The sequence below is a fragment of the Schistocerca cancellata genome, chromosome 2, assembly GCF_023864275.1.
Source record: "Schistocerca cancellata isolate TAMUIC-IGC-003103 chromosome 2, iqSchCanc2.1, whole genome shotgun sequence".
NCBI classification, from domain to species: Eukaryota; Metazoa; Arthropoda; class Insecta; order Orthoptera; family Acrididae; genus Schistocerca; species Schistocerca cancellata.
Window position 1 is genome coordinate 463,791,715 of NC_064627.1, and position 25,329 is coordinate 463,817,043.

General features: G+C 38.9%; 1 protein-coding gene across 1 annotated transcript in view; it reads left to right on the forward strand.

Moving 5' to 3' along the window:
* LOC126161972 (cytoplasmic dynein 2 heavy chain 1) overlaps positions 1–25,329 on the forward strand; it is a 778,966-nt gene that overhangs the window by 204,898 nt on the left and 548,739 nt on the right. Inside the window, 4 exon segments of the mRNA XM_049918163.1 lie at positions 2,390–2,595; positions 17,561–17,676; positions 17,869–18,023; positions 25,035–25,202. Coding sequence (XP_049774120.1) covers positions 2,390–2,595; positions 17,561–17,676; positions 17,869–18,023; positions 25,035–25,202 — 645 coding nt within the window.

Sequence of the window (25,329 nt, forward strand, 5' to 3'; positions counted from 1 at the left end):
GATCACAGATAAGCTTTTGGCCGGCAAGTCCTTCATCAAAAATAGACAAAACACACACACACACAAACGCAACTCACACATACGTGACTAGTCTCTGGCAGCTGAAGCCACACTGTGAGCACCAGCACCAGTGCATGATGGGAGTGGCCACTGGATGGGGGTAAGGAAGAGGCTGGGGTGGGGCAGGGAGGGATAGTATGATAGGGGTGGGGGACAGTGAAGTAGTGCTGCAGGGGAATGCACAGGGACGAGGTGGAGAGAGGGTAGAGCAGCTATCTACAGTTGGAAGGTTACATGGTGGGCAACGGAGAGGTGGGCATGGCGGTGGGGGGGTATTGGAAAGAAGAGAAGTATAGAGACTGAGTGTAATGGTGGAGTGAGGGCTTTGTAGTGCTGGAAAGGGAACAGGGAAGGGACTGGATGAGGACCATGACTAACAAAGGTTGAGGCCAGGAGAGTTAGGGAAACACAGGGTATACTGCAGGGAAAATTCCCACCTGCTCAATTCAGAAAAGTTGTTGTTGTTGTGCAGGATCCTTATGGCACAGGCTGTGAAGCAGTCATTGAAATGAAGGATGTCGTGATGGGCAACATGCTCAGCAACAGGGTGCTCCAACTTGTTTCTTGGCTACAGTTTGTCAGTGGCCATTCATGCGGACAGACAGCTTATTGGTTGTCATGACCAAGTAGAATGCAGCACAGTAGTTGCAGCTTAGCTTGTGGTTCACATGACTGGTTTCACAGGTAGCCCTGCCTTTGATAGGGTAGGTGATGTTTGTGATTGGACTGGAGTAAATGGTGGTGCGAGGATGTATGGGACAGGTCGTGCATCTAGATCTATTACAGGGATATGAGTCATGAGGTAAGGGATTGGGAGCAGACGTTGTGTAGGGATGGACAAGTATGTTATGTAGGTTAGGTGGACAGCAGAATACCACTGTGGGAGTTGTGGGAAGGATAGTGGGCAGGACATTTATTGTTTCAGAGCATGATGAAAGGTAGTCAAAACCCTGGCAGAGAATGTAATTCAGTTGCTCCAGTCCTGGGTGGTACTGAGTTACGAGGGGAATGCTCCTCTGTGACCGGACGGTAAGACTGTTTAACAACCTGCCGCCTCCCCTCCTTCTGCTTCCATTTCCTCTTACCTCCCATAAGGAGGAACCATTATTCCAAAACAGCTAAACTTTTGTGATGTTTTTATTAAATGCTTTAAATGGTAGGTATTGGCCTGCCTTTCTGTCTTGCTGTGACTGGAATATAAACAATCTGTTGGAGCATTCCATAAAAAGTGTTATTGGCTAAATTGTGTGGAAAAAAGATGAAACTGATCATAATTTGACTAGTGTCAAACTGACATTAAGATGAAGATCAAAAGCAAAAAGCATCAAGTGATGTGAAAGATTTTAAACCTAAAGCAACACAACAAGGGTGAGAACAAGGTGTTGTTACCGAAACTCTACCAGTTAATATTCATTGAAAGCTGTAATGGAAATGAGGGAAAAAGTTATTATATTAAGTGACAGGCAGACTACAGAAAGGGTAATATTAGAAAGGAAATTTTAAGCCTGAATTTTCTAGTGGAAAACATTGAAAACTTAAGTAAAGAATGTTGGAAATGATGATGAAACCCTACAAGCTAAGTTTTATATTAGAATAATATTAGCAGTGTCATTCACATAATTATTTAATTAATTACTTATTAAAATTCTGTACATATTTGAAATGTATTGCCTTATCCAGAACCTGTAACACATGGTGGTTTTATAGATGAAAATGTAGCTATTAGGTGGTTGACTTATCAACACAGCACTTTAAATTTGGCAGGCATTCATGAAGTTGTGTTAAATATTTAACAACTCTGCCATCTTCTTTACTAGTTTCTCATGTTTTGAGCGAAACACAGCCAGCAGTATCTTAAAAGTTGTTAATGGTAGAACTTCTAATTTTCTGTGTTTGAAATTTTAGTGTTACTGGAGTATAGATGTTCTTCTGTCGTAGATGGCATAGGCACTGAGCCTAGATACCAAACAACGGAAAATCCAGGATGGAATATAACAATATTATGAAAAGGAAAGTTGCTGCTCACCATATAGCAGAGATGACACACACACACACACACACACACACACACACAAACACAAACAAACGCAACTCACACATTCATGACTGCAGTCCCTGGCAGCTGAAGCCACACAGTGTGGCTTCAGCTGCCAGACCTTTTCATAGTTCAGTAGATATATTTCTTTTGATATTTACAGTGGATTAGTTGAATATCTTGAAAAGCAGAATCAGAACTCAACAGTGCTTCAATAGGAAAAATCTTTACTTTGATGTATAAATGGAATTTATCATAGATTTGTGAATTTTTCATCATTGTCTTTTTTGACAGGTGGAAAATGTAAAACAAAGTTTGGAGACACGCACTTCAGAGATTTTGGAAGAAATGGAGAAGTTTAGGTTGCGTTGGGAACAAGCACGACCCCGTGAAACTGATTTGCAGGATGGTGGCACAGAAATCCTCCTCCGAGGTCTGGACACAATACGAGCAAAGAGAGCTGAATGGAAACAACTAATGGAAATCTATGAAAAACTGGTGTAAGTAATTTCTTGTACAGTCAGTAATATTCAGGATGTAATTGGCAGTACCTGCCAAATGGCGCATTTAATTTAAACTTACTTAGGTCTTATGTATTCTTATATTGCCGATTAAATAGAGTGGACTGAACCAGCTACTTCCTGTTCGAGAGAAGTTGCATTTCTGAGCTTCATGGATGATCGATAAGGAGTAAGATGTGTTCTCCGCTTAACAGAAGCTCAAAATTTAGCACTGACTTAAGTACAAGATGCTTTTAATAGTTTCCACAATGAAATTCTGTCTTGAAATTTGGCAGAAAATTCAAAAGGGATTCTGGTCACATGTAAAGTACACCAGCATCAAGACACAGTCAGTACAATCACTATGTGATAGCAATGCTAATGCTACTGATAATAATGTTACTAAAGCAGAATTACGAACATGGTTTTTCTGAAATTCCTTCAGTGAAGAAGACAAAGTAAATATTCTAGAATTGAGATCAAGAACTGCTGCCAACACAACTAACTTAGAATCCTTGGCGAAGCAAAGAAACTGACTTAATAGAGGCAAGTCTTCTGCTCCAGATCGTATACCAGTTAGGTTCCTCATAGAAAATATACATTCCCAGGAGGAGTGACCAATACTCTGACATATGACAGGAATGGTCATTTGAAGCAAAAAAGTCTAGTAAATGTGGGCTTTAAAATGCATATCACAAGAGCTATGAGCAGTTTATCATCTTTGATACTTTGAAACAAATCTCTTCTACTGCAGACTCTTTGCTTTCCATATTTTGATTGGTGGTATTACGGGCCAAAATAAGAAAAAAAATCAATAAAAAGAGTTCTAAAGTGCATACCTTAAGAGCAATGACCACTTGTTGATCTTCGCTACTCTTAAACACTCTTCCACTGAAAAAGTGCTCGCAGCTCTTTTGAGCCCCTGGTTAGCAGAAATTTTTTTTCTTTTTTTTCCCCACACTACTTCCTCTCAAAATATGGAGAATGAAGTGCTTGAAGTAGAAGAGATTTGTTTCACAGAACTGAAAATGAAGAAGTGTTCATAGCTCTTAAGGTATGCACTTTGGAGTCCTTATTTGTTATTTGAATGTAAAAGACCCATTCCACAGCATTATAATTAATTGAGCAAATGTTCCTTGGAAGATGAAACTAACTAACATTCTTCTGCAGGAAAGCACTGGAGTGTTAGGTCCTGTTACCCATAATATTTACAGTGCAAGTGCTTCTATTCCTTCCTTATCTTCTCCACAAGCTACCTTTTTGCAGCCTACATATGATTCAATCCCTTTACTCCACCAATATCAAGTTCCACATAACAGAAAAGTCATACGTCTCTCTCTTCTTTTTTATTCAGAAGCAGAAAAAAATGCTTTTTGTGGACAGGTCCTTGGCATTATTAACTTCTCCTTTTGCCCCAAAATATCTATTGATGTAGAACAACAATGAAAGCAATCAATTATTGACAAAATTATTTAATTGGTTGGATAAAAAATTTACTCAACAAGCGGCAGCAGAACACGCATGCGCGCGCGCACACACACACACACACGCACACACACACACACAAACACACGCACATAAAAGACGATTGTAACTTGTAAGCTTTCGGAGCCAGTGGCTCCTTCCTCAGACAAAAGGATTGAAGGGGAAGGAAGAGGCATGAAGGAAAAGGACTGGAGAAGTTTAGGGAAATGTGTAGATTTTGGGAAACTCACCAGAACTGTGGATCAGGTGAGACTTACTGTACGGGATGAGAAGGAAAGACTGATTGTTGGGGACTGCATCGGACAAGATTTGAAAACCTGAGAGCCTAAAGGCAGAAGACAGGGTAATATGGAGACAGACATTACTGCTTAAACGTCATGCATGAGTTAATAAGAGTGAAACGCTAAGTGTATTGTACGTAACAGAGGTGGGAGGAGGGCAGTGAAAAATAGATGGGTAAGGCAATGAAAGATGTAGAAAACTAAAACAGAGTGAAGCAAAGAGTAGTTACAGTGAAGAAATGCTGATATGGAAGATGCTAATGTAAATTAAGGCCAGGTGGGTGGCGAGCACCGTAGACATGTTGTAATGCTATTTCCCACCTGCAGAGGTCTGAGAAACTGGTGTCTGGGGGAAGAATCAAGATGGTGGATGTGGTGAAACGGGCACTGAGGTCACAATTGTCTGTCAAGAATATTGCAGAGATTGAAAGGGCAATGGAAAGCCATTGTAAGTGTGGTGGGCAAAATTTCAGACAGAATGGCTATTATTTCAGAGCATGATTTTAGGAAGTCATGGCCCTGTTGAAGTAGCTGATTACCGTATTCACTCGAATCTAAGCCGCACTCGAATCTAAGCCGCACCTGAAAAATGAGACTCGAAATCAAGCAAACAAAATTTTCCCGAATCTAAGCCGCACCTGAAATTTGAGACTAGAAATTCAGGGGGAGAGAAAAGTTTTAGGCTGCATCTCCAAATCGAAACAAAGTTGGTCCATTGTAATATGAGACTCAATTTAGGTCGAATGAATGACGATATAGTGACAGTAGTTTGGTTCGAGTCATAAGTTTAGCAGTTAAGCTTTACCAGGTAGCCATTGCTATGTGTCAAGCGCTCCGACTGTATTTATACGGGTACCCTTCCTTTTTCATGTGCTTCATCTGGTTTGAATTGATTGCTTATTTTTCTTTGATCTGATAATAGCAGTTCTTTTTGTTATAGGTGTTTATGTCACTCTAAGCTGAAAATGCATTACTGTACTGTGTCATGCATTGTTTGTCGCATTCTGATAGTACGTGTTTACGGCCTGTCGCCGCTCGTGGCATGGCTTGCTTTGTGCGCGCTACCGCCGCTTACAATTAAAAAAAAAAAGGGGGGGGGGAGTAATCGTCTCATTAGCGAAACAATGGCAAGAAACTGATATTTGTTGTTACTTACACTGGTGCTTTCTTTGATAATGATCAACAAGAACCAAATAATAGACTGCGTATTATAGAAGATGTTCTGAACGAGAGTTCAGTGAAAATTTTTTCTCCCTTTGAAAATCTTTGCAGGTGCCTCTTTAGTACATTACATTCTGCACAGAAATTAGAGTCATCTTAGATTTAAAAATCTAGTCAATTGCTGTGCTTCATTTCTGACTGTATCACTATTAGGCATAAGAATAATACGAATATAAACATGACATGATATTTATATTCTTCCGCGTTTGCTGTTGTCTCACTCTAGTTTCGTAGTTTATGAGGCAGACAGGATTTAAATGAGATAGCAGCAAACACAAAACAATACATGGCAAATGTTTATATATATGTATTATTCTTATGGTGAAGAGAATACTGCATGTGATTCACAATTCATAAAATATCCTGTTAGCAACATCTCTTCTCACAGATAGTAAAAAATTCAGAATGTAGATTTGGCCATATTGACAAACATCCCAAACAGTCTTGCCAGTCGAATTTTCGTAGTACATTGAAATGCTGCTACATTCGAAGATGAACAATACGGAATTTGTATTTACTTCATTGGATAATTTATGAAAATGCAGTGGTCGAAACTCGGGGCGGAGAAAGAAGCTCGTCTTTTACCTTTTTTTTTAATTTATTTACTGACACAGAGGTTTTGGTGCCAGTATTTATTTTTGTGCCTACAAACATACCTGTGTAGCGCTACATATATTCCACGGCAGAGGTTAGTTGTGGCGGCACCCACCAATATTTTTCACAACTTCCGCTTGCTTTGCACTTGATTCTAAGCCGCAGGCGGTTTTTTGGATCACAAAAACCGGAAAAAAAGTGCGGCTTAGATTCGAGTAAATACGGTAACACATTCCGGACCAGGATAATATTGAGTCACCAATGGTGTCCTCCAAAGTTTTTTGATGGCCTGAGAAATCTGCTTTTTAAGTTGGCTGGTGGGGTAATTACATGTAGTGAAGGCTGAGGTGAGAATGGTGGTGTATTGCTGTAAAGAGTCTGCAACCGAACAAATACTTTTGCCTCAGATGCCAAGTCTCCATGGGAGGGAACATTTGACATGGACAGGGTGGCAACTGTCAAAATGTAAGTACTGTTGTTTTTTGGTAGGTTTAATGTTGACGGAAGTGCGTAGCTGGTCTTCGGTGAGGATGAGAGCAACATCCAGAAAAGTGGAATGGGATTCAGAATAGTACTATGTGACATTTAATTGGGAGAGGGTGTTTCGAGATTCCAGGAATTTTAGTAGGTCAGCCTCACTGTGAGTCCAGAAGGTAAATATGTAATCAGTGTATCTAAACCAAACCAGGGGCTGAAGACTTACGATTCCCAGGAAAGCCCACTCCAAGTGACTCATGGAAACGTTGGCATAGGAAGGAGCCATCCTGGTTCCCATGGCTATGCCCCTGATCTGTTTGTATGTCTGCCCCTCAAATGTGAAGTAGTTGTTGGTAAGTTTAAAGTTGATTAAGGTGAGTAGGAAGGATGTCTTAGGTTTATTGATATATTATGGGTAAGTTGAGTACCTTTACCTTGGTTTTCAGTTTCTCCCATGGAAGACAGTTGTTACCCTTTAAGGATTTCTCTGCTCCATCAGTTTTTCAGCTAACCCCAGAGGAGAATGTACTGTACTGTCATCAGAGTAATAATTCAAAATATTTTCAAATTCCATAACCATCATGGTGCTCTTAGTATTCTGTTCATTAGTAAGTCCTGGACAGCTTGTCCAACTACATATTATGTTTGAGGGGTCAGAAGCAAAGTAATATAAGTACACTTTTCTAGTTTTGAGAAAACTGAAGTTAAAGTTCACAAGATTTCACAATTATCTTGAGATTGCAAAATTGAATTTAAATTATTATGTGTATATTAGACATAAAAATACTTTCTACCATTTTTTGTTTGTATGCTGGAATAACAGGTTAATACAGATTATTAGTTTTATATCACGATTGATAAAGTCTGTATGCACTTGTATCCCTTTGCTTCCAGAATATTGTAAATTAAGAAGAATTTGATTTATGTTGGCCATATAATGCTTTACTATTGATTGTTAACAATTGATTTATTATAAAATTGCTTTTTAAAGCTACAACAAAACATGTATGTAATGCTACATGAACATCATGCCTTTTGTGGCTTACAACACTGAAACAAAATAGGAGAGAACACTTGAAGGCGTACAACTTGGCTTCCGACATTTGCTGATAGGTGGCGGCAACAGTAAGTAGCAGTCAAAAGAAACAGATTGCAGATGTCAGGCAGTTAGCTTGGACCTGGGTCAACATAACCTCATTCAAACATTAGTCAGTTTGTGTCTGCATCATTAAGTTGTTCTTGATTGAAAATGTCAGTTTACGAGCATAATTCTCGTCATTTGCTGGAGGTATTACTGTTTTTTTTTCAATATGAAGAAAACAGCGGTTGAATCTCATCAAATGCTCTCTAGTACATTTGGTAAGGATGCTATTAGTGAAAGGATGTGTCATGAGTGGTTTCAACGCTTCAAGAACAGTGATTTTAACTTAGTAGACCGGTATAGTGGTGGAAGAGAGAATGTTTTCGAAAATGCAAAATTGGAGATGTTGCTGAGTGAAGACTCACGTCAAACTCAATAAGAATTGGCATGATTAGTGGGAGTGACACAGCAAGCAATTTCAAAATGTCTCAAGGCTGTGGGCGTGATTCAGAAAGAAGGAACTTCGGTCCCCTGTGAGCTGAAACCAAGAGACGTTTAGCGGCATTTGTGTGTTTGTGAACAGTTGCTTCAGAGGCAAAAACAGAAGGGATTTCTGCATTGCATTATGACTGGGGACAAAAAATGGGTTCATTACAATATGCCTAAATGCAAAAGATCATGGGGATATCTCGGCCATGCTTCCACGTCGACGGCCAAACTGAATATTCACGGCTCCTAGATCATGCTCTGCATTTGGTGGGACCAGCTCAGCGTCATGTACTAAGAGGTGTTAAAACCAAGTGAAACAATCACAGGTGCTCATTATTGAATGCAAATAATGCAGTTGAGCAGAGCATTAAAAGACAAACGGCTGCAATACAGTGAGAGGCATGATAAAGTGATTTTGCAGCATGACAACGCTAGACCCCACGTTGCAGAAGAGATCAAAATGTACTTGGAAACATTAAAATGAGAAGTCCTACCCCACCCACCATCTTCTCCAGACATTACTCCCTCTGACTATCACCTGTTTAGATCAATGGTGCACGGCCTGGCTGACCAACACTTCCGATCTCATGAAGAAGTCACAAATTGAATCGATTCGTGGATCGCTTCAAAAGATGAACAATTTTTTCGACATTGGATTTGTACACTGCCTGAAAGATGGGAGAAAGTAGTGGCCAGCGATAGAAGGTATTTTGAATGATACATGTGTAACCAGTTGTTTCATTAAAGCCTCAAATGTTTGGGGAAAAACGGTGGAAGCAAAGTTGTACACCTTGTATTTAATGCACTATTTCATTATTGAAAATATTTTGCACCACGTGAGTCACTTCCCTCTTCCCATGTATCATAAAAAGGTTATCTAGATAATATAAAACATAAAAAATCTGTATAACTCTACATGAATGTAACTGTTTTGTAACATCTTGTAACTAGTTCTCTTTTTGTTCACCATAGAGCAACACAAAGTGGGATTTCACTTGTACCCCATGGCACAACAATTTTACACATGCTGTAGAGGCACTTATCTCATTTTTCTAGAAAATGTGACTTGCACCCCATTGCTTCTGACCCCTTCATTTGTATGTGATATTCGTGGAAAATTGGAGGGGCATGACGCTTTCAAATGGGTATCTCTATGACTGTAGTAAAAAATGAAATCCTTATTTCAATGGAATTATGTGGGATCTGGAAGAATAAATCTGTTAAAAGTGTTACCTTTAAAAACACCCCATTCTTTTGGGATTTGGTTGTCATAACCATGGATGATAAAATGTAGAGGTGAATTTTTAGGTTATTAAAGACAGTTTTAAGGGTTCCCAAACGTTATGCAATGGTTTACAATAGTTGCTGATACATATGTATACTCAAAAGGTATTTTATCCAGATATTTCAACTTTTTATAGGCCTTTGCTGCCATCAGTATCTCTTTGTCATATGTCAAAAGCAAACAATGGAGACTCCGAGTTGTAATATCAACAATGTAGGAAAAGGTAGACTGGTACTTACCATAAAGAAGACACATTAAGTTGTAGACAGGCACAATTAAAAGACTCTTACACATAAGCTTTTGGCCACAGCCTTCATCAGAAAAAAGAAAGAGAAACATACACCATTCATTCACACAAGCAAGCACACCTCACACACACATGACTGCCAACCAGTTAAGTGGTGGTTATGTGTCTGTGAAGTGTACTTGCTTGTGTAAATGAATTGTGTGTGTTTTTCATTTTTTTCTGGTGAAGGCTATGGTTGAAAGCTTGTGTATAAGTGTCTGATAATTGTGCCTGTCTGCAACATAACACATCACATTTATCATTTATAAAATAAGTGCATTATACCTTGTGAGTATAGATAAGGATCAGCAACTATTGTAAACTTCCAATTGAAATCCAAGACATAAACTTGGGAATCCTTGAAACTATCTTTCAAACTCTAAAAATTTACCTCTAAATTTTATCATCAATGACTGTGCTGTTTCTGATTGTGCAAATCATACTGACTGAAAAAATGAATTCCCAAAAGAATGGAGTGTTTTCAAAGATAATACTTTTTAATTTAGATTTATTCATCCAGATCCCACATGATTCCAGTGAAATAAGGATTTTGGTTTTCGTTACAATCCCATTACATCACTTAATGCCATCTACATTTACTTTTGATAAAGGGATCATCTGAAATGTCACTTTTCACTGATTTGCTGCTTATATTATAGGTGATAGTGTACTGCCATCACTGTTAAAGTTGATTTGAGTATTAATTTCGTTCTCCATAATTGTGCACTTTACTTATGGGATCAGCTCTGATTGGACTGCATGGGAGCACGAGGACAACCATATTTATGGTCAAGGTTCTGGTTGGCCATGTCTGACCACTACAAGAGAGGGCTGCTGTTTCGTGCACCAATCACATTGTAACCTCTTCGCATATGCACTTGCCACCCGAGACCTAGTAGTGGGCTCCATGCAACATTGCCATTCCATGCCATTGCAAGACACTAGCGACAGGCAGATTAAAGAATTACCCTCGCATGCACAGGCTTCCATTAACACCACATCACAAATGGCTGTGTTTGGAGTGGTGCAGTGACCAGAAGGCATGGACTGCCAATGAATGGCATTGCATTGTATTGATCCATGAATCACTGTGCTGCACTATCTCAGATGAGCATCATCAGCGAGTGTGGTGGCATCCTGGGAAGAGGTCGCAGTCTTCCACTTGCAGAGGCACAGAGGTATTCATGGCATCATGGTGTGGGAATTATTTGAAGATGAGGAGGCAGCTTGGCGAAGTGACTGAGACTGACCAAAATCTTCCTATAGAATGTTTGAGAATGTTAAAGAATGTTCCAAAATTTTATAGGATATTTCAGAATATTCAAGAATGTTCTAGATATAATTCTAATTCATAATTAATGGGAGGTGTGTTACTTACATATTCTGGATATTTTTGGCAAACACTTCCAGTTATTACAAAATCACCTCCAGCAAATAAAATCAGTGTATCTTTGAAGAAATCATTCATTTGGTCTTGACTGAGGAAGGTACAGTTAAGAACAAATATGAGGGTTCAAATTTTCATTGATGAAAAAGTGAAACATTTTGTCAAAATTACTGAAAGCCCTCACCCAGCTGATTGTGTAACTGGCTAAATTGAACCTTTGAATGGTTTTTGTAACATTGTCAGCAGCCCAAATGAATTAATTGATGAAGTTTTGCCAAACATAGTTCAGAATTGTTCAAGTTGGTTGGCTGATAGAGCCATTTTAGTGGTAAGATGATGACATTAATTTAAAAATTCAAAATAAGAAATGGTTATAATCAGTTATCAAACAATATAATAGAAGCAAAAATAATGTTAGGAAAAGATAAACAAAAAACAGCATTCATTTTGAGGACTCTGCTTGTATCTACTGAACTAACATTTCAGTTCAAAAGACTGCAATTTCCAGTTACATTAGCATTTAGTTATACTATAAAGCAAGCAAAGAATAAACTTTAAGATCCTATGTTATTAATTTGAAAGAATCATGCTTTTTTCACGGTCAGTGATATGTAGCTTGCTCTAGGAATGGAAAACCCAAAGAATTATTTATTTATCTACTCACGAAGTAACAAGATGACATTTGTATTTCATAAGAAAGTTTTGTGCAAGAATAAGTTAATTAAGTGCTAAGAAAAGGATAGTTGCTACTCACCATACAGTGGAGATGCTGAGTCACAGATAGCCACAACAAAAAGATTGTCACAAAATTAGCTTTGAAAAAAAAACCAACACACACACACACACACACACACACACACACACACACACACACACACACATGCAGACACAACTCCCACACACATGACCACAATCTCTGGCAGCTGAAGCCAGACTATGAGCAGCAATGTGTGATTGGAGAAGCAGCCTGGTGGAGGTGAGGAAGGACGCTGGAGCAGGGTTTCAGAGGGATAGCAGGATAGGGGTGGGGGTTGGTGAATTGCTACTAGTGGGAGAATGCAGGGATGAGCTGGAGAGAGTATATGGCACCTATGCAGGTGGGAGATTAGATGGGGAGGGGAGGATAGCGGAAAAGGAGAGAAGTAAAAAAATTGGTTGCATTGGTGGAATAGAGGGCTGTCTGGTGCTGGAATAGGGACAGGGAAGGGGCTAGATGGGTAAGGACAATGAGTAACGAAGGTCAAGGCCAGGAAGGTTACGGGAACGTAGGATATATACTCCTGGAAATTGAAATAAGAACACCGTGAATTCATTGTCCCAGGAAGGGGAAACTTTATTGACACATTCCTGGGGTCAGATACATCACATGATCACACTGGCAGAACCACAGGCACATAGACACAGGCAACAGAGCATGCACAATGTCGGCACTAGTACAGTGTATATCCACCTTTCGCAGCAATGCAGGCTGCTATTCTCCCATGGAGACGATCGTAGAGATGCTGGATGTAGTCCTGTGGAACGGCTTGCCATGCCATTTCCACCTGGCGCCTCAGTTGGACCAGCGTTCGTGCTGGACGTGCAGACCGCGTGAGACGACGCTTCATCCAGTCCCAAACATGCTCAATGGGGGACAGATCCGGAGATCTTGCTGGCCAGGGTAGTTGACTTACACCTTCTAGAGCACATTGGGTGGCACGGGATACATGCGGACGTGCACTGTCCTGTTGGAACAGCAAGTTCCCTTGCCGGTCTAGGAATGGTAGAACGATGGGTTCGATGTACCGTGCACTATTTAGTGTCCCCTCGACGATCACCAGTGGTGTACGGCCAGTGTAGGAGATCGCTCCTCACACCATGATGCCGGGTGTTGGCCCTGTGTGCCTCGGTCGTATGCAGTCCTGATTGTGGCGCTCACCTGCACGGCGCCAAACACACATACGACCATCATTGGCACCAAGGCAGAAGCGACTCTCATCGCTGAAGACGACACGTCTCCATTCGTCCCTCCATTCACGCCTGTCGCGACACCACTGGAGGCGGGCTGCACGATGTTGGGGCGTGAGCGGAAGACGGCCTAACGGTGTGCGGGACCGTAGCCCAGCTTCATGGAGACGGTTGCGAATGGTCCTTGCCGATACCCCAGGAGCAACAATGTCCCTAATTTGCTGGGAAGTGGCGGTGCGGTCCCCTACGGCACTGCGTAGGATCCTACGGTCTTGGCGTGCATCCGTGCGTCGCTGCGGTCCGGTCCCAGGTCGACGGGCACGTGCACCTTCCGCCGACCACTGGCGACAACATCGATGTAGTGTGGAGACCTCACGCCCCACGTGTTGAGCAATTCGGCGGTATGTCCACCCAGCCTCCCGCATGCCCACTATACGCCCTCGCTCAAAGTCCGTCAACTGCACATACGGTTCATGTCCACGCTGTCGCGGCATGCTACCAGTGTTAAAGACTGCGATGGAGCTCCGTATGCCACGGCAAACTGGCTGACACTGACGGGGGCGGTGCACAAATGCTGCGCAGCTAGCGCCATTTGACGGCCAACACCGCGGTTCCTGGTGTGTCCGCTGTGCCGTGCGTGTGATCATTGCTTGTACAGCCCTCTCGCAGTGTCCGGAGCAAGTATGGTGGGTCTGACACACCGGTGTCAATGTGTTCTTTTTTCCATTTCCAGGAGTGTATTTCAGGGAGAGTTCCACCTGTTTCCAAATTGTAGAGGAAACATACAATGTAATAAAGAGAATAATGGATGAAAATAAAAAATGCTGCAAAATAGTAATGGGAGACTGGAACGCCATTGTGGGAAAAGGGAAAGAGGGAAACATGGTAGGCAGTCATGGTCTTGGAAAGAGAAATGATAGAGGTGAATGGCTAATTGACTTCTGCAGGGAAAGGCAGCTGATAGTGGCAAACACGTGGTTCAAGAACCACAAGAGGAGGCTCTACACTTGGAAATCACCAGGGGATAAATACAGAAACCAAACTGATTTTATACTGGTAGAAAAAAGATACAGGAATGGAATCAAGAAGGTGCACACATTACCAGGTGCAGATATTAATAGTGACCACAACTTACTTATGGCAGAAATAGAAATAAGAATGAAACAAACTGAAGAAGGTGACCATGGTGAAGAAGTGGGATGTAGAGAAGATAAGGTCCAACAAAGAACAAATTACAGAAATGCTGTCTCAGGAGTTTCTACACACTTTACGAGACAAAGAACCACCTGATAATGCCAACGAGTACTGGGATATGCTGAAAGAAGGAATCATTATAGCAGGACAGCAAAATATAGGATATGTAAAAGGGAAAAGGTAAAAAAAAAAACATGGCTCACACAACAAATGATTTCTAAGATGGAGGAGAGAAGAAAATTGAAAAACAAGAGCACTGAAGATGCAAGAAAGATATACCAAAGGTTAAATAATGAACTGCAAATAGAAACAGAGCAGGCTAGGAAAAAATGGCTAGTAGAGGAATGTGATGAAATTGAAGAACTGGACAGGAAGGGAAGGTACGATTTATTATACAACAGAGTAAAGACTATGACGTGGGAACAAAACAGAGCAGGAAGTGCTACTATGGAAATTTTGAATAAAAACGAAGAGGTAGTGTACAAAGATTGTGAAAATGTCCTCCAGAGATGGGAAGAATATCTAAAAGAGCTATATGACACAAATAGCAAACCAGAAACTCTGGAACTTGAATCACACAACAGTGTAAGCGATGATGAGAAAGGACCAACCATCATAATGGAAGAAGTAAAGTCTGCCATAGCTGCAATGAAAAATGGCAAAGCGGTAGGTACAGATATGATACCGGGAGAAATATTAAAATGCTTGAACCAGGGTGGAATAAGAGGAATATTGAGATTATGCAATAAAATATATGGCAGTGGTGAATGGCCTGAGGACTTCCTGACAACAGTAATGATTCCATTACTGAAAAAACAAGGAACCAAGAAATGCAGCAAGCACAGGACAATCAGCCTCATTTAACATGCAGCCAAAGTGATGTTGAGAATAATTAATAAAAGACTTGAAAAAGTAATGGAGGAGAATCTTGGCAAGGAGCAGTTTGGCTTTAGACAGAATACGGGCACCAGAGATGCAATAGGGCTCCTACGAATCTTGGGAGAAAGGTTTATTGAAAAAGGAAGAGACCTATATATGTGCTTCATCGATCTAGAAAAGGCATTTGACAATGTGGTGTGGGACAAGCTGGCGACTATAATGAGGGAAAAGAGAGTGGACTGCAAAACCAGAAGACTTGTAAACTCATTATATCTTAATCAAAAAGTTTCAATTAAAGTGGGGGGAGAAAGTACAAACTGGATCAGACTAGGAAAAGGAGTAAGACAAGGATGCTGCCTATCACCTACTCTTTTCAACCTCTACTTGGAAAATATGATTGACCAATGCTTCATTAGATGACAAAGGCGTAGAAATTGGAGGAAGAAGAGTTGGTTGTTTGAGGTTTGCTGATGACATGGTCCTTCTAGCCACAGGGGAAAAAGAATGACAGGATTTGGTGGACACCATTGAAACTAACGGAAAAAAATATGGAATGAAAATTAACACAAATAAAACGAAAGTATTGGCACTAGGAGGAAATAAGGAAATAAAAATTATGCTGAATGGAGAAATACTAGAATAGGTGCAAAATTTTAAGTGTCTTGGAAGCAGGATAGACTCCGACTGGAAGTGGACCACAGAAATTAAAGCAAGGATAGCAATGGCAAAAGAGGCGTTTTGTAAGAAAAGGAGAATTTTTTGCAGCGGTCTGGACAGAGAACTCAGGAAAAGACTCATAAAATGTCTTGTATGGAGTGTTCTTCTATATGGTGCTGAAACATGGACTATGTGAGGAAGAAAGACAGAGAAAGGCTGGAGGCTTTTGAGATCTGGACATGGTGGAGGATGGAAAGAATAAGTTGGATGGACGGAGTAAAAAATGAAGATACTGAGAAGAGTGGGAGAGAAAAGACAGTTACTAGATGCAATAAAGAGAAGAAAAAGAAATTGGATTGGGCATATATTAAGAAAGAATGACGGACTGATAAAAACAGTTTTAGAAGGTCATGTAGAATGGAAAAGGAAGCGAGGAAGGAAGAGATTTCAGATACTGGATGACATGATGGACGGTACAACATACAGCAGCCTTAAGAAAGAAGCAGTGGAGCGCAGAAAATGGAGAGGCAAAGGACCTGCTAATATAGCAGATAAATGACAGTGACCCCACCTGCACAATTCAGAAAAGCTGGTATTGATGGAAAGGAGCTAGATGGCAGAGGTTGTGAAGCAGTCATTGACGTGTAGAACATCATGTTGGGAGACATGCTCTGTAACTGGGTGGTCCAGTTGTTTTTTGGCCACAGTTTGTCAGTGGCCATTCATGGGGACAGACAGCTTATTGGTTGGCACGACTAAGTAAAATGCAGCACAGTAGTTCCAGCTTAGCTTCTAGTGCACATGATGGGTTTCACAGGAAGCCCTGCCTTTAATGAGATAGGTTATGTTTGTGACTAGACTGGAGTAGGTGGTGGTGGGAGGATGTATGGGGCAGGTCTTGCATCTAGGTCTATTAGAGGGGTAAGGCAAGGGGCTTGGAGCACCGATTGTGTGTTGATGGACAAGGATATTCTGTGGGCTTGGTGTGTGGTGTGGGAGGGATGGAATGGACAGTGAGTAGGACATTTCTTGTTTCATGGCATGGCGATAGATAGTCAAAACCCTGGTGGAGAATGTAATTAAGTTGCTCCAGTTGTGAGGGGTACTGAGTCACAGAGTCATCTGCATGATAATGATTATCATCTTCTTCTACAGGCTATGGCTCATTACTGCAGCAGTGCTCTCCTATTTTGTGTTGTCCTTTTCATTTCTTCATAATTTTGGCACTTTGTTATTTCCAATGATATTTGACTATTTTCTTTCTTCACCTTCCCATGGTTTTCTTTCTAAATCATTTCCTTCCAGTATGTCTGTCAGAAACTATTGTGTCTCAGTAAATGTCCAAAAGTTATCCTTTTTTAAATAGTTTTTATAAGTGTTCTGCACTTATTGATCCCTTTTTACATCTTAATTGGTTTTTCTTTTTGTTCAGCTGTTTGTTATTAGCCTTCTCCAAAGCCACATATCCATTGCTTCCGAGGACTTGCTATCTGGTTTCAACAGTGTCCATTTTTCATAGCCATGTAGAGTATAATCCAGATGAACATGTTGGTAAATTTTCTGTGGGACCTGCTATGGTGGAGTTACTTGGTAAAATGAGCATTAATTATTTACACATCGGTGAGAGGTCTACCTCCTGATCAGATTTGTGAAACAGTGTTGTATAAGTGGATAAAACTGTTTCTTTCTCCCTTTTTTACAGAGCAGACTGCTTACATTTTGCTATTCAGGAACCAAAGTTTAATATATGTGAAGAGGTAGAAGCTGATATTGGCAGGCATGAGACCCTTTGGTCTCTGTTTGAAGAATTCAACAGTGGTGAGTTTTGCATAGGCAATAAAGAAATGGTAAATTGTCCATTATGATTATGGTGTAATTAATGAATGATTGTTACATAATTGGAAAGAACAGCATTCTGTTTTGGCTAAATAGAAAGATATGCCTATCATTAGAATTGCTATGTTCCTTGTGATTACTGTCACATCTTACTACTGCTCATTGTCATTCAAGGACTTCAGGAGATGTCAAAATCTGAGTGGATAATATTCCGCAGCAGAAGTTATGTCTTTGAGGATTTTCTACAAAACTGGGAGCAACGACTTAAGTCAGGAGTGGAAACTTCAGGGCTAACTGTGAAATTACTCCAAGAAATTGATACATACAAGGTATATATGCCTCAATGTTTATCCATAACATTGTGATACTTTATACTGAAACTTGTCTTGAATAACTGTCGTATGTCTGGGAAATTGGCTGATGACACTATAGAATATGTAACTTTTTTGCCTAATTTTTGTCGCTGAATGATATGTATATGTACCGTATTTACTCAAATCTAAGCCGCACTCGAATCTAAGCTGCACCTGAAAAATGAGACTCGAAATAAAGGAAAAAAAAATTCCCAAATCTAAGCCGCAATTGAATTTTGAGACTCGAAATTCAAGGGGAGAGAAAAGTTTTAGGCCGCACCTCCAAATCGAAACAAAGTTGGTCCATTGTAATATGAGACACAATTTAGGTCGAATGAATGACGATACAGCTACAGTAGTTTGGTTCGAGTCGAAAGCTTAGCAGTTAAGCTTTATCAGGTAGCCATTGCCATGCGTCAGGCGCTCCGTCCGTATTTATGTGGATACCCTTCCTTTTTCACGTGCTTCGTCTGGTCTGAATCGATTGCTTATTTTGCTTTAATCTGATAAGTGCCGTTTCCTATGTTATAGGTGTTTATGTCAGTCACTCTAAGTTGAAAATGCATTACTATACTGTGTCATGCATTGTTTGACACATTCGATAGTGCATGTTTACGGCTTGTCGCTGCTCACGGCATGGCTTGCTTTTTGTGTGCGCTACCGCCACCTACAATTAAAAAAAGAGAGGAATCGTCTCATTAGCGAAACAATGGCAAGAGACTGCTATTTGTTGTTACTTACACTGCTGCTTTCTTTGATAATGATCAACAAGAACTGCGTATGATAGAACATGTTCTGAACGAGAGTTTGGCGAAAATTTTTCTCCGTTTGAAACTCTTTGCGGCCGCTTCTTTAGTACATCAAATTCTGCACAGAAATTAGTCATCTTAAATTTAAAAATCTAGTCAGTTGCCGTGCTTCATTTCTGACTGTATCACTAGTAGGCATAAGAGTAATACGAATATAAACATGACACGATTCGTATATTCTTCCGCGTTTGCTGTTGTCTCACTCTAGTTTCGTAGTTTATTTGGCAGACAGCATTTAAATGAGATGCAAAATGTTTATATTCGTATTATTCTTATGGTGAAGAGAATACTGCATGTGATTCACATTTCATCAGGTTCCTATTAGCAACCATCTATTCTCACAGGTAGGAAAAAATTCAGAACGTAGAGTTGGCCATATTGACAAAAATCCCAGTATTACCAGTCGGATTTTCGTAATACATTGAAATTGGAAGATGAACAATACGGAATTTGTATTTACTTCGTTGGATAATGTATGAAAAAGCAGTGGCCGAAACTCGGGCGGAGAAAAAAAAAAAACTTGTCTTCCAATTTTTTTTATTTTATTTACTGACGCAGAGGTTTTGGCGCCAGTATTTATCTTTGTGCGTACAAAGGATGCCTGTGTAGCGCTACATATATTCGACGGCAGAAGTTAGTTGTGGCGACACCTATCAACATTTTTCAGAACTTCCGCTTGCTTTGCACTCGATTCTAAGCCGCAGGCGGTTTTTTGGATTACAAAAACCGGAAAAAAAGTGCGGCTTAGATTGGAGTAAATACGGTAGTTGTCTGGCAGTTTCTGTTTTACAGTGTGAGCAGAAATTGTATGTTTTATAAAGTTATCATCATGCCTTTGTTATTTTAATACAGGTCAGATAAAGGCATTTTTTAATTACTCCTTCAGTTGCTGTATGCACATGAAAGAAGAGCAGTGAGGTCCACATTTATTACTCAGGATTGTACTTTTTGAATTCAATTCAGTGATCTGACTGTACTAGTAATATGTAAGTCCAGAGTACAATTTATAGCTACGAATAGCAGCAGTCATTTTTTGAAATATTTATTTATTTCCATCAATATATTGAAGTTATTTCTTACTCGTATACAGTTATAATGTGCAGATGCATTTTTTTTTAAGTTCATGTGGGCACTAGAAATCACATTGTATACCCAGAATTTTGCTTTAATTGAAAAAAGAGCTAGTGTTCTATATCTTCACCTAAGGGTAACCAGAAATGTCTGAGAACTAGTAATACAGATAATAAATATTTTAAAAGTTATTGGTCTTCACTGTTTATAGCTGTAACTCATTTAATGTAAATATATGTTGTATTCCACATTACTCACAATGGTTAAGGCTACTGAAATCTGTGTTTTTCTTTCCCAGTGAGTTACGCATCTTATGCATTTAATAGAAAAAAGGAAAGAAAAGTACTGGCAACAGAGGAGGCAGCAGGGTTTTGTGTACTTGATATTTTTTGATATTTTAAAAATATTATTATTTTGTGTGCACATTTCTGAGACCTCTAGATTAACTTGCCTGATACAAATTCCTCAATTACTAATACAGACTTCAGTTTCCAAATTTCTTACCTCTGTTCCCCAATTTAACATGTCTCCTCAATTTAAAAATTCTCCTGTTCCTTAGTTATTATGTTTTGGTACACACATCTTGTCTTCTTTTCACACAGAAATTCTGTACTGCTCTGCTGACAAAAATGCTGTTATAATCTTCTCACAAAGCATACATTATGAAATTATTGTTTATTGTCTGGTTACAATTACCCATTAACCATATTACATGTCTTCTTTTAGTAATAATTCAAATTCACAGCCTTATACATTGATCCATCTACATTTATTACTACCATTACAATAACCACTGACTATTCATAAAACAATGTCTGACTGATTTTATTTGAAGCAGGAATGTCACCTCACAACCCTCAGTTTCTGGCTGCAAAGCCAAGTGCCCAGATCAGTAAATATCTCTGTGACACCAGTCTCTCTCTCTCTCTCTCTCTCGAAATAAATAAATTAACCGAGTAAAACAGGAGAGCAATAGAAAAATTACTTAATTTTGTAGACATGCATAATTTACATTGTTTAAATTCCATTATGATTATTTTGTGGTCTAGTTATCAATTAGAGACTGTTCTCCAAATTGCATCTGCTCTCCACAAGCTCCTCCAAGACCCTTCTCTTGTCAGAAATTCAATCACACTACTGCTCCGTAAAGCATACATGTGGGGCATACTCTCTGCCCTGCACTTTACAGTGTTTTGGAGAGTGTGAATGTAGAATATTTTGTTATAGCAGTGAGCCATCTCTTCTGTCTGTTTAGGATGTTGATAAGTAGTGTTGTGATAGCAATCTTGGCCAAGATTCATTTGAACAACAACAATTTCAACAGAGACCAGGGATACACACTCAGCATGGCATGGGGACGGGTGTTGGACATCGGAAGAAAGCAGACAGATGCGCGACAGTTTCAAAAGTGGCACCTGCCCCTGGTGCCACCTGACGTCATCGGTGCTGCCACGGGCAATAGCTCCGGTAGCTGCCCGGGTTGACTTACGCGTGCGCCACATTGGATCGATCTGATTGGCTGCTGATGTCATCATGCCTATATAAGCGAGAACTGTAGCAGCCCTGGCAGTCAGTGAACTCGTGATGATGATGGCAGAAGTGGCCATCGAAAGCTCGAGGATTTTATTCGAATTTATGCGGCTGGAAAACCGAGAACATTTTATTCATAGTGCACTTGTCTGTTAGAGGTGACCCCAGTTACAGGGCCATGGAGAAAAGTTGCAATTTGAATGTGGCAGTGAAGCAAGTATGGTACATCATTGCAGAAAATCATAGACATATATCATATAACATACATACAAACATTAATCCTTGTTCCATAGATCATGAATATGACATTTCGTAATGATGTGATGTGGAACATGTCTATTTAACATAAGCTTTCTTTAGACAATAATATATATTCATCCCCATTACGGTTGGAGGAAGGCAATGGGAAACCACCTCCGCTAGGACCTTGCCTAGTACAGCAGTACGGGTCTCCCGCATCGTCCCCTACGCTCCTTGGAGTATGGGACCTCCTCATCATATCATATATTATATATCATATAACAAAGATGATGAGACTTACCAAACAAAAGTGCTGGCCAGTCGATAGACACACAAACAAACACAAACATACATACAAAATTCAAGCTTTCGCAACAAACAGTTGCTTCATCAGGAAAGAGGGAAGGAGAGGGAAAGACGAAAGGATGTGGGTTTTAAGGATTTTGGCCTTTACAAATGTCTGCTTGTGTCTGTGTATGTGCGGATGGATATGTGTGTGTGTGTGTGTGCGTGCGAGTGTATACCTGTCCTTTTTCCCCCCTAAGGTAAGTCTTTCCGCTCCCGGGATTGGAATGACTCCTTACCCTCTCCCTTAAAACCCAAATGCTTTCGTCTTTCCCTCTCCTTCCCTCTTTCCTGACGAGGCAACCGTTGGTTGCGAAAGCTAGAATTTTGTGTGTATGTTTGTGTTTGTTTGTGTGTCTATCGACCTGCCAGCGCTTTTGTTTGGTAAGTCTCATCATCTTTCTTTTTTTTATATATATATATATATATATATATATATATATATATATATATATATATATATTGAGTAGAAGGAGTTGTCATTCAGAAATTCTTTTAATGTGCTTTTAAATGTTGGTTGGCTATCTGTCAGACTTTTAATACTATTCAGCAAATGACAGAAGATTTTTTGTGGCAGCATAATTCACCTATTTCTGTGCCAAAGTGAGATTTAATCCAGACTACAGATGTAACTTAGTAAAGGTCTTTCCCAAAGAAATTATAGCAATAAATTATTTATTTTGTTTGTTTTCAGAATTTTTGATATATGAATTAGAATTGATTCCTTTAGTATTTCTACAATAGTAGGAAGATAATTGCCAAAAAATCACTATCCACACCATTCCAGACTAAATGCCATTGGATGTTCCAGTCCATTTTCCAGACTTTTTCTTTGTCACCACACTCTTATCTGTCCTTTTGTTGTATACATGTTGTACACATCTTTGGTAAACCCCAGGAATCTCCCATTCATAAAATATGTTGATGTCACTATTAGCCAGTGGTTCAGGTTTATCAATAGTGGTAAAGAAAATCTGCTTTTATTATTATTTTTATTGTTATTATTCAAGCTGTAAGAAAATTGATGCTAAGATAAAACTTAAAATATTTCATGTTATGGCTAGTACCATGTTTGAATGGGAGTAAAGATGTTTTCAAAAGGTACACTCTGTGTAAATGCAATTTCTAATTCACAACAAATTACACAAAAATGAGAAGTAATTAACGTGGAAACAGAATAAATCCTGTAGCCTTTACAAAGGTTTTTAATTAAATAAATTAAACCCTAACATTTGAGTATATGAGAAGAGAGAGAGAAAATTAGAATCTGATTTTGCTATCTCATTGCTTACAAGTTAAAACTGATTAAAAGTACTAAAGAGTTTTTAAGAACAATGTCAGTTGAAATATATAATGATTTACAAAATAAGCATAAGATAAATATCTTAAATATGTCAGTTGATTTTAATTTACATCCATCAACAAAAAATTTTCACATTTGTCTCAGAAATATTTACCTAAAATGCACACTCACTTCAGTTTTTAGTTATTATCTTTGAGAGACATAGCAAGAGGTAATTACTTAAAACTACTTATTGCAGTCGAGTTATGAAATTATTCATATCAGTTACAAGTAGTAGACACCATCTCTATACCTATTAAAATAAAACAAAAAGAATCAAACATATACAGAAATACCTAACTTAGCCTGTATTTCAGTTTTTAGTTCGTTACTTTCAGCTGTGCATCTTATTATTGGGTGTACCAAATTCATTGTTACATTCTAACCTACCCAAAAGTAATGAATATATCTAGTCACGCAGTAGGCTAAGTTTGGTATTTCTGTGTATGTTTGATTCTTTTTGTTTTACTTCCATAGGTATAGAGATGGTGTCTAGTAGCTGCAACTGAAATGAATAATTTCGTAACTTTAACTGCAGTAAGTAATTTTAAGTAATTACCTCTTGCTATATCTCTCAAAGATAATATGTTTGGTCTTATAGACTGTATTAAAATAACTTTGCTGTTAATGTTTTTGCTGTCAGCTGTTAGTTTTCCACTTCCACAGCTCTCCCAACTCATTCATCTAGTTTCTATCTTGCATTAACCATGATGATCTTCAGTATATTCTTCATTCGGCTCATGTCATCTGATCTTTTCCTGATATGACCTAATCATTGCCATTCAATACTTTTTCTTGGTCAGTATCTCCTTTTCACATATTGTAGTTCTTCTATTGAATATCTCCTTTGTCTTTAGCCTGTACACAAATAAGAAGTAAAATATACAGTGACTATTCTCATGTAATTGTTCTGCACATATTGACGTATAATTTGAGTGTTACAAATACCAGTGATGTAAAGTGATTACTTGCCAACATATTTTCATTAGTATATTTTTCAATTGCAACTGGGATCCACTCTTGGAAAAGATACTTTCAGCTCCATGGTTCTGCGCAAGTGCCATAGAATTCATTGTGATAGAAAGTTCGTGTAACACAGGTCTCTGCCATTGGGTGGAATTATTTCTGTCTCTCTCTCTCATGTAAACACAAATAAATAAAAAATAAATAAAAAAGTGTTGCTAATAACTTCAGTGATTAGAACAATGATAAATATTAATTCAATAACTAATTAATTATAATGGTCAATTTTATTGCTCAAACTCAAGTTTTCAATCTGCTTGTACGTGCCAGTGTTTGTTCTATTGTGAATCTGATGAGTGTATCACTTAAAATTCATTAAATTTAGCCCATTTAATCTTGTTCGCATTGAGTGACCTCTAGTTCTTATTGTTCTGCTTTGAAAGTTTGAGTCATAGGTGATGTTTCTGTTGATTCGACATTCACTGAACAATTGAATACAAATTGTTTTTTTAAAGTATTATTGTTTGAGTCAGTTTTGAATGTTGCCTGTGTCCCTTCAATAACTGCATTTGGTTTCTCATATGACATTAATTTTTCCCTTCTACTTTTTATAGACATGATGTCATTCTTGATTAATATATCATATATGAAGCATATTGTATAATATACATTCAATTTTTATTTCAGATTATTATACCTGCCATCAAGTATGTGAGGGGTGAAATGTTCAGCGAGAAACATTGGAAAGAATTATTCATTCTTTTGGGAATCACAGATAAATTAGTAGAAAATTTAACTTTCGGAGATATTCTTGATGTGAGAGACAACATTTCAAGGAAAATTGCTGAATTGAAAGTAAGTATTTTGATGTTAGCATTTGAATATAATCACTAGTATTGTTTTTACTTGCGACCAATCTCTATATACATTCCTAGTAATTTAGTTGTTAATATTGATCAGATGAGGCAGGTGCTTCTCATCA